Source organism: Amphiura filiformis, chromosome 14 (assembly GCF_039555335.1).
Source record: "Amphiura filiformis chromosome 14, Afil_fr2py, whole genome shotgun sequence".
NCBI classification, from domain to species: domain Eukaryota; kingdom Metazoa; phylum Echinodermata; class Ophiuroidea; order Amphilepidida; family Amphiuridae; genus Amphiura; species Amphiura filiformis.
The window spans coordinates 50,727,495-50,738,525 of record NC_092641.1 but is presented as its reverse complement, the minus strand read 5'-3'; the positions used below and the strand labels follow the sequence as shown (position 1 = coordinate 50,738,525).

Here is an 11,031-nt window from a genome sequence, read left to right as displayed (position 1 = left end):
ATAGGCGTATTACCTAACAATAGGCACAGCTCCATATTGCATTGTTGGACGGAATATCAGTGGACTTCGGTTGTATATATAAATGCGCATATATAAATGCGCACGTGACCAGATGGCCAGTGCCATGTTCGTGTTACCTCACTGTCAGTCACTGAAATTGCGACCACAGTTCCAGGTGGTGGCCGCATTGCATTCTCTAAATTCAGTAAATTTTCATCGTCAACCGTGTAATTGAATGAGATTATTTTGAAATTTTAAAACGCTTGAAATATCACAAACAAATAGGCCTATGTTGATAAATAATATAAATACAAGCTAAAACCGTTGGGGTTCGATAATGAACCCCACAAAATTAACCGACTATATTGGAAAATGCCATACGGCCGAGCGGTTTCACAAGTTGCCGGCTCGATCATGTCATCCGCCGCCTGCACAGTTCTGACCTTAAAGCCAATCATGTCCCCTTTCATACTTTCATGCCGTTGCGACAAGAGGCATGACTTATCAGCCATTCACAAGTCTTGATTGTGTCTGTTTGTCTACAATGCGCGTGTGTCACGCCGCTCGGTGGCAAGCAGCATGATAGTATGAAACCAGCACTACGTCATAGATATGGCCAATTGGCACGCCCATTTAGCACGGAAATTATGAAATATAAGTTTGTAAATCAGCTATATCTAGCTTTTCCGTAGTTAATTTTTTTTTCCGTGATGGAAAACGTTAATAAAGAGTTTATCTTTCGGGTCAAGTTCGGGTCTTTGCAATCAATGCCACTATTTTGCAAAAGCAATTTTCCTTGCGACCTGTCATTTTCCCCTATACTTCTGCACGGGGAGTTTATGTACATCCGGGTACCTTATATCGTTTAATACGGTATGGCGACTTGTAGATGTCACGTGCGCATTTATATATGCGCATTTATATATACAACCGAAGTCCACTGAATTTCGGTACAAATTGACTTCCGAAGGTAAAACCCATAACCACGTACCTCCTATAGCATTGGTCACATTCTGGAAAGCAGGATTGAACAAGATCATCATATGTCACTTTTTTGGTCATTCCAATAGACAGTGATTTGCGAAAAGTTTTTCGATAAATTCATTAATTTCTTAAAAAGTAAAAATAGCAGTTTAACAAATAACGGTTAAAAAGAAAGGCATTATTGGGGGGCATAATTATCGTGTCATTATAAAAGGCCTGAGATCAATATAAACATTTTGTTTTGGTGACCCAAGTTCATAGTCATTTATGCTCACGCTTTTTTTACAGAATGGAATTGGAATTGCATATTTAGGTTTCAGCGATTGCCCGAAAAAAGTGTTATGTTTTTTAAAAGCGTTCCCACTTGAATTTATGAAATGTAGATGATATTAGTGTTCGCGATTTTAATTTATGCACTCTTTAGCCGATAATTTTCGATGCATTTTACACACTAAAAATGTCGCTTGCGTAAATACCGATTTTAATCTAAAAAACAATCCACATTAGTTCACTACACTTTCTTGAAACCATAGATACTGTATCAGCCCGCAGGTGATGAACATATTTAAAACTAGAATTAAAAGAACCAGTGCAGGCCTTCTCAATATGCAGTTTTGTGATATCGCGTTGTGATAAATATTTGAATTTTGGACTTATTTTCAACAAAAATATACAAGGTCAAAGAGAAAAGAATCCGAGGCTATGTTACGAACTCAGCCATAAGTTATCACGTAGCCAGGGATAATCATATTATCAATTAGGGGGAGTCTAAAATCTGAGAGAGAGAGAGTGATAGGAAAGCAAGATGGATTAAGGAATCAATACAGATCAGGAAGAGGGCGGGTCACGTGTAAGATCCACTTCTGAAGACTGCTAGCAAGACTAACATCGCTACCGGAAGTGACATAAATTCCCGCCAGTCATCAGCTGTTGGATCATCACAACAACACCAAGCTTTGATGAAGTTTCACTGACGAAACTGTCAGCAAGAAAAACTAGTAAGTTTTCTTCAAATTGGTTTTGACAAAAGAAAAACTCTCTTGATTCGTTAATTACCAAACCTGATGAATTTGTTTCAACTTCTATTATATGCTGATGGCCTCGCATTAATCAGTGATACTGTTTTTGGCCTACAACGCCAATTTAACATCCGTGCTGATTATTGTAATGCATGTGGCCTTTCTGTCAATATAGACAAAACTAAAATTACTGTCTTCCGTCGTGGTGGTCCGTTGAAATGGTTCGAGAAATGGCATTACTTGGGTATCCCAATTGAAGTTGTTAACTTTTTCAAATATCTGGGTGTTACTTTCAGTTCTTCGGACTCCTGGTATAAATCCCATGAAAATCTCAGTACTCAAGCTAAGAAAGCACTTTTTGGTTTCAAACATATTGCCAACAAATTTGGCCGACCTCCTCCGGATGTTATGTGTAAAATATTTGATACAAAAATTGCAAGCATTTTGTTTCATGTATGCGAACTATGGGGCACAAATTAATGCATTGTGATTGAGAGAGTTCATTTAAGATTTTTGTAGGTTTATTGCCATATGGTCTAATACCATTTCGTCTAATACCCATTTAGTCTATATCCATTTCGTCTATCACCAGAAAGGCTAATTACCATTTAGTCTAATTATCATATAATCTAATGTCCATGTAGTCTAAGAACCATTCAGTCTAATAACCATTTCGTGTAATATTTTGTAAATAACCATTTGGTCTAATAACCATTTGGTCTAATACCGTTTGGTCTAATAACGGTTAGATCTAATTATCAGTTAGTCTAATACCATTTTGTCTATTTGCCGATTCGGTTAGGGCTGTAAATACCACTGTGTACTTAAATGATTAGTGGACGTAGTATATATAGACCAAGTGGGTTTAGACGAAATGGGTGTAGACGAAACAGTTATTAGACGGAATGGTATTAGACCAAACGGCAATTTCTCCCTCCTTAGTTTACCCAAAACTGCCTCTAACGATGTTTAGGTGAATTGTGGAGACGTCCTTTTGTTGATTCAAACTATCTTACGAGTCATTAAATACTGGTTACATATTGTTGATTTAAACCATGATAGAAAATTATATCAGTGTTACAAGTTTCAAGTTTCAATATAACAAAGGCGAAACTGGCCTGGATTGCTGGGCTCTCGATGTAAAAAATCTTCTGTTTTCCTTTGGTTTTGGGCATGTTTGGCTTACACAAGGTGTTACTAACAATAGTTTGTTTCTGTCTGTTTTTAAACAACGTTCTGTAGATATGGATCTTCAGCGCTTTTCAAGCTCTGTGGGTTCCAATTCCAAATTAAATTATTACTCTGTTTTCAAACTTGTGAAAAAAACTTGTACGTTATCGGAAAATTTTATTTTGAGAATCCTTCTCTCAAAATTAAGACTTGGCATGTTGAATTTAGAAACTGATGTGGGTAGGTACGGAGGTGTACCTCGAGAAGAAAGGTTTTGCAAGGTTTGCAACTCGTATCAAATAAGTATATTTTAAATAATTTGGGAAACTTTTTGTTACTCGCATGAAAGAAAAGAGATAAATGTTTAAGCGAATTATAATAAATTATTTCCTGTTATTAACAATGTTTTTTGGAGCTGGTGGCCTATATATACTGTAAATAAAATCCTCTTTTGAGAAACGAAATATTTTATCAATTTTATGATGTTGATGACACGTGATACGGAGTTGAAACTTGCAAACAATTACAAGAAGGGTGAGTAAGTAATATCTGAAAAAATGACTTTGTTTTGTTGTACCATCATAAAATGCGGTTCATTTTCTACATGTAACGTTTTTATGGGACACCTTGTACATACACTTCCGGTCTGGCAACCACAAATCTTTAAGTTTTTGTTTACACCATTTAACACCTTTTCTAGGGCGACAAGTTTCACTGGAGTAATGAGAAAACTGTAAGTTTTCTTCTGATAACAAAATCTCTGAGGTTGTCGATCGGGTGCAACCACAGGACTATTTTTTTACATTAGAACACAGTATAAAACGAAAAAACAACAGTATTGCTTTTAAAAATATCATGATATATAACTCTTTTAATAAATTAATAACCATGGTAACAAGGAAACAAAAACAAAACGGCTTCATAAAAGAGCAATGTAGTTAGAGAACACCATCTTATGTTTGGTTCAAATCATTTTGTTAAACACCCGTTAAACATTAAATTAGTAAAATTGTGTTTATCTGCTAGAATCAATAATTGTTTTACCTAAAAGGCGTAACTGCCAATACTTTACCAATCAATGGCATATTTTGTCAAAGCTTCAAAAATCTTATAATTCCACTAATATTTCTTATATAATTGTTTAACAAAATAAATAAACCATTAATATTACTGTGCCAGGAAATTAGCATCTCTAACCACATTGCTTGATTCGTGACTTGTACAGAAAAATAGATTTTCGTTGTCTGTTATTTTCTAAAAAATATTGTCATTGATGAGTCTCTACTTCATGTACCTGAACATTAACTGCATATAACATTAGATCGGCCATCTTTTATATCCCACCTAATTAACAGTTTTATAAATTGAAAATGTAATCTATATGTTACCAGTTTCTGGGGTGACCATGCGTAACCTGCTGCCACCAAATGAGCGTAAAGTCGTAAGTTGATAGTTTCGAGATATCCTGACAGACTGAGTTGATATTCTTTGTTTGCCGTGCACCTGTTATTTGTTTGCCGTGTTTACCAGCGCGTATTAGTTTGCATTAGTGAATGGCTTAAAGAACACCAACGCAGTAGTCAGGGCGTCTTGAAACTACCAACTTGCGACTTTATGCTCATTTCGTGATAACAGGTCACATAATTATAACACATTCATTGTCGAATAACCATTAAAAATAATAAGAGATGGGTTATTACTTAAGATTGCGTTGTGTAGTCCAGGTTGAAAGGTTTGTGTGTTGTTGAGTTGCCAGAAAGTGATATTTGCCTCAGACAATCATTGTTCTCTTGATAACCATTGCAAATCACCAGCTAAGCATCCTGTTGTTGTCCTCTCAGCTCAGATCCAAGCTGAGGGAATCGATCATTCTTGCAGAAGTCGCACGGTCCTCATTATAATTTTGGAACGATATTGAAGTGTTGCCAGGTCGCAAAATGTCTGTGCGGATGATTAATATATTTTCAAACAAATTTCTCTCTGTTTGAGGATTGGAATGAAAGCTGAATTTATAATTTTATCGTTGCAAATGAGTGATTGCTAATTATAGCTAATGAAATGGGTCGTAGTTTTTGGCGCAAGAAGTAACGATCCATTTCATTGGCCAGTTATTAATATCATTTGGCCATTCCGATCAAATCATAATTTCAGTTTAAACATAATCAAATTCATTCCATTTTCCCTTTCAAAGAAAGAAAACGATTGTAATTTTCATTCAAAAGTATACCCCATTCCGGTAAACTCATCTTTTTACCACACAGCCTGCTTTTGTGTGCGACTTGCAGGTTTCGATAAATAAATAAAGATATTATATTACAATATTAAATTACAAAGTAGGATACCATTTTTTCCCCGAACTAATGTGTTAATAATAAACATCGTTTTAAACTTTTCAGAGTGCTCTTGTGTAATCTTGATTTCCACTATTCATCCTGAGGAACCGCGTCTGAAAGGAAAAAAAAACACACAGTGGTTTTATAGTCATTTACTTTCCATCGATATTTTTGTTTGTTTTTGTGATACTTGAAAGAATAAAACTCAGATTTTTTATAGGTCGAAATGTCATCGTCCGAACTGTACTCTACTGTCTTCAAATTTAAAAAATAGATTATGGTATCGTCGCTAGGCAAGAAATACCTCCTATGTGATTGTGGCACCTGAACATGTTTAAAATAAATCTGCCAAAAGGTTACATAGGAGGTTTTGCTTTAAACATGCTCAGGGGCCAATGACACTTAGGAGGTTTTTCCTGCCAAACGACTTTATATAAGTAATGTCGTTTACAATATTTTGTAAGTATAAAGCAGGTTGTTTTGTGAAAAATGTTAATCTGATAATCACTACAAATAATCAAACATGAAATCATATATTCATCTGTACGAAACAACAAGCCATAGAGATCAGTAATTAAAGATGTTTTTTACGTTCACTGCCAAATGAGTACTTTCATCTCTTCAATCATTCCTTAATTCTAATACAGTGCATCAGTTATCATCTTTTTCTTAACTTTCTGCCTCTGTTCCCCCCATTTCAACGTTGAACATCGACAAAGCTATGTTGCCAACGGGTCCGTGAGATCCTCCAACGTTGAAAGATGGGGAGCGGGGAAGGGTGAGATACAAGGGAGTCTGTGCTCTTGCTTTACATATATCGCATGCAAGTTTCAGTTGTCTTTCCAATTTTGATGGGGCACTTATTTCAATTGTTTCGTACAAGTGTGTCAATTACCGGGGTAAATTATTCGTTTTCTAGGATTGTAGGTCAAAATTATTTCAAAATTACGATTAACCTTTTCGGTAAATCCCATAACCATAAGTCATTGGACATCACACCGATGCGCACATCGTTTAGTGAACATCGCTACTGCTCATTTCAAAGCCGTGAAGTGCACAGTAACGATGTGCGCATCGGCGTGACGTCAAATGACGACATCTCAGGTCTACTCGCAAAGGCTTATGGGATTTACCAAAAATGTCACTTGTTGTCTCCTACGTAAACAAACTGCGGTTTTGAACTGAGATGGTCATTAATATATAACTCAGGCAAACAATTTTAAAACCACAATCAACTAAAATATCGTGCTTACTAACCCAATAAAGCATACACAGACATTCGCCAAGTTCCTCCACAAGTTTGCGATGTATCCCCAGCACAAGGCGCATTACACTCCGATTCCGGAGCCTTTCCGTATCTATCATAAGAAACACCATCGCTACCACAGAAACATTCATTACTGTATTGCACGCCGGCGTACTGCGATCCAGAAGATTGACAATGTGAAATGCACGAAGCGATTGTATTAGATTCCGACTTGATTTGATGTTTGGGTAAAGCTCTGTCTGATTTATCAACGTAACATCCGAGATAGGAATACGGTTGATTCCCTGGAGATAAATAAGGCCAAATAAACAAACAAAATCATAAGCTATTATATGATGCCTCAGAGCTCAGAGTAATCAATCTTCTTGAATTTATTAACACTTTTAGTGTTAATCAAGGCGGGTCAAAACAACTAAAAACATGCAATTCGGATTTCCAAAAATAAAACGTTATTATAACCATATTCACACAAAAACAAAGATAACATTTCGAACTTATTATGAGCACGTAATATTGTGAACTTTTTATTTGTGACACTTACAAGTAAACTAGCGAAATTTACTGCTGTAACATACGTTACTATGATTCGTAAGACTCAGCAAAATTTGAATACAGGAAATGTGGAGTAAGTAACATATTCCACCTTTCATAATTTGGACTGTTATCTGGTACTTTTGATAATCTTATGCAATTATCTTATCAAACATTTTCTTGTTTAATGTGGTTGACATATGCCACCAAATAATTTCCATAGTGGTTCCACATATTGCAACGTGTCACTGTTAACAATGATAGCGATTGCTACGTAACGTAAGTTACAAATCATTGACATTCTCATAGAACTCAACAAAAATGCTGTACATTGCTCGCCGTGCGAGGGGGCTCTAGACGGACTAAAAATGACATGGAAACGGAGTCTGGTGTGATTTTCTTCAATTTGATCATGGTCGTGGAATGACTAATAACGTATGTTTCAGTAACGGATGTTTCATTTAACTTCTATAGTTTCCACATGTTCTGTTATTGATAGCAGTGCAACAAAAGTATTTCGCTTTTATCAGGGTATCACGTGCTAATGTTTATTTACTACCTACCATGTATATGTATATACACAGTTATTTGTTTTATGATTGTAGGTCAAAATGATTTCAAAATTACGATTAACCTTTTCGGTAAATCCAATAACCATAAGTCATTGGACATCACACCGATGCGCACATCGTTTAGTGAACATTTCAAAGCCGTGAAGTGCACAGTAACGATGTGCGCATCGGCGTGACGTCAAATGACGACATCTCAGGTCTACTCGCAAAGGATTATGGGATTTATCGAAAAGGTCAATTGTTGATTTTAGCCTCCTACGTAAACAAACTGCGGTTTTGAACTGAAATTGTCATTAATATAATTATAACTCAGGCAAACAATTTTAAAACCACAATCAACTGAAATATCGTGCTTACTAACCCAATAAAGCATACACAGACATTCGCCAAGTTCCTCCACAAGTTTGCGATGTATCCCCAGCACAAGGCGCATTACACTCCGATTCCGGAGCCTTTCCGTATCTATCATAAGAAACACCATCGCTACCACAGAAACATTCATTACTGTATTGCACGCCGGCGTATCGCGATCCAGAAGATTGACAATGTGAAATGCACGAAGCAATTGTATTAGATTCCGACTTGATTTGATGGTTGGGTAAAGCTCTTTCTGACTTATCAATGTAACATCCGAGATAGGAATACGGTTTACTCCCTGGAAATAAATAAGGCCAAAGAAACAAACAAAATCATAAGCTATTATATAATATCTACGAGCTCAAAGTAATCAATCTTCTTGAATCTATTAACACTTTTATTGTTAATGAAGGCGGGTCAAAACAACTAAAAACGAGCAATTCACATTTCCAAAAACAAGAAAAATAAAATGTGAGATCATCCAACGTTGAAAGATGGGGAGCTTGAACTACGGCCTAAACTCAACCTAAAGGCCTAACGTTGAGTTCTGTCAAGTCAGCGGTGCCTAAGGTTTGGGTAGGTATAACTCGCTAGCTGTTGTTCCTGTTCTGGAAGAGCATGGTCCACGATGGGTCCATTTTGATTCATTGTCGCAGTTGGGCAAAAATGACAATGGCATGAATTATTTGGCGTTCAAGCGGGACTTCATTGTGAAATCGAGTTTTGTTGGTTTTCTAGCGACACACAACTCGCAAGTTTTACCAATGCGTTTCCCATCAGCACGCCATTTCCCCCACCAATACCGCTTGCCAACAATTTTTATAGTTTGCTTGTCCCGTGCACGTTCAGAGTGTTCTTAGTGTTTATGTGTATCGTCAAACACCTTCATACTCAAATGTTTCGGAACTACGAGTTTCATTGAAACTCTGTCTCTACATTCTGAATCACATCGTTTGTAAAGGACACCGTTGGCAATTTCTAATTGGTCCCAAAATGACCAATAAGTTTTCCGAGTCAGATTTTCTTGTGATATATCCTCCAATTTTGGGCGATCACAACCTGATTCTTTCCACATAATTTGTTTAAGGACTTGGTCTTCCATCTGCTCCTTTCATCATGTTTCACATTATTTACGTAAATGGATTCTTTGTCATCCATTTGTTCTGTGTCCTCCTCACTTGTAAGTTCACCAAGGTTATTACAACTGAATTACCAAAAATCTATAAGATTTTCGGGATCAGATTCAGAACTGTAACTTTCACACAGTTCTACTTGTTACTGAAAGTAAGTACATCAGAGGTAATTTTAAGGTCACGTCTGGTCTTTGTTGTCTGTTTGGACCGCAGCAGATCTAGGTTTTTCTGTTTTTTCATACAGTGTGTTTATTGTGGGAGCAAATGTACGGTACATTGGCGTATAAATGCTACCCAGGAAGAAACTGTCCGGAAACTTGCTCATTGCTCACGCCGGGAGGCGCGAGTATTAGTATTTACGTCTGAACGGAACGTGGAGAATTGACGAAAAGCCTGTTTTATCTAAATTATATTTACCTTCATTTTAAATATTTATGATACTCTCATCAAAACTAATATTCAAACGAAGATAATGTGTAATATAATAACCGTGAAATTTTAGTATTTTAAGAGTTTTTGTATATTTTAGACGTTCTATGGCTTTAGTTTGTTGTGTAGATGCTGAATTGCACATGCGTACACTGACCATTGAGGTCAGTGACCCGTCATGGGCAAATTAATATCGACATTTTTCTTACTGCTGATTGGTAAATACCCATTTTGGCTCTTCGATTAATAGAATACCATTTATTTAGGTATAGGGGTGTTTGAGGTTACTACGGTGTACCATTAGGGAAATGCATACTTAAACCCCACTAAAATGGACTAACCTATCATATTAATTGTGTTTGTTTGTTTCAGAGGCTTCGTGTGTAACACTTTAAAAGCTTTATATTTAGGAGACCATCATGCATATACTTGCCACAAGTTGTTTATCTTGCAACAAATCCCCTTGGGAAAGCACCGAAGACGACAGTCTGTATAAGCATAATACTTTACCAAAGTGGTTAGCATTTCATCCGGCTCGGGTACACATACTGGATACTCCTCGGACGATTCCGAAAAATCCGAGAAATCCGCTTCAGTTCCATTTAATGCTGCCAGAGCAAACACTACAATAAAAACGACCGGTAGTTTGGATGTCATCTTTGAATATCTAAACAGACAGATATAAAATACAATGGAATTCAGGTTAAATGAAATAAATATTTCAGAAAACAACAATCCACTTAGGTAAAAAAACAACAACAACGGCTGTTTATCCCCATGAGACAAAATGAATTGCGTCCAATATTGAGCCAATCAAGTGGGGTATTAATAAGAGCATCTGCAAATGCAAGTTTGACCATAATTAGTTTAAAGCCTAGTCATAATTGGCAATTGAAATGAGCATTTTAAGTTATCAACCAATCAAACAACTTTCAAAATCTATTGATGAAACTTTATCAAATTTAGATCTTTTGAGACCTAAATGTAATTAGTTAATTAGATTCGGCACTAATTTGTGTGATACACCGTGGGTTTTTTGCACCGCCTGTGTGAAAACATCGTTTTGAAAACTTCGTTTTGTGATTTGGTACATGTATACCGACGCGTCGCGACGTATCATGATACGTCGCGACGTATCATGATACGTCGCAAAATGCCACCGTGTAACTGAAGTTGCCTATTGATTTGACATACTGGCGTATCAGGTGACTTATCACTGTAGAGTTGATTTTGAAA

The 11,031-nt window shown here is 36.5% G+C and overlaps 1 protein-coding gene across 1 annotated transcript; it reads right to left on the bottom strand.

Moving 5' to 3' along the window:
- Positions 1-4,027: 4,027 nt before the first annotated feature.
- Positions 4,028-8,526, bottom strand: LOC140170263 (uncharacterized). The gene is made up of 3 exons (XM_072193637.1): positions 8,238-8,526; positions 6,764-7,057; positions 4,028-5,619 (listed from the first exon to the last, which is right to left on the bottom strand). The coding sequence occupies exons 1-3, from the start codon at positions 8,376-8,378 to the stop codon at positions 5,566-5,568; spliced, it is 489 nt and encodes a 162-aa protein (XP_072049738.1). The 5' UTR covers positions 8,379-8,526; the 3' UTR covers positions 4,028-5,565.
- Positions 8,527-11,031: the final 2,505 nt, after the last annotated feature.

Bases quoted from the DNA above. Each gene is read 5' to 3' on its own strand.
- LOC140170263 (XM_072193637.1), bottom strand. From the start codon at position 8,378: ATGAATGTTTCTGTGGTAGCGATGGTGTTTCTTATGATAGATACGGAA. The intron at 7,058-8,237 runs GTTAGTAAGCAC...ATTTATCTCCAG, and splicing joins GTCTGTGTATGCTTTATTGG to GGAATCAACCGTATTCCTAT. The intron at 5,620-6,763 runs GTTAGTAAGCAC...TTTTCCTTTCAG, and splicing joins GTCTGTGTATGCTTTATTGG to ACGCGGTTCCTCAGGATGAA.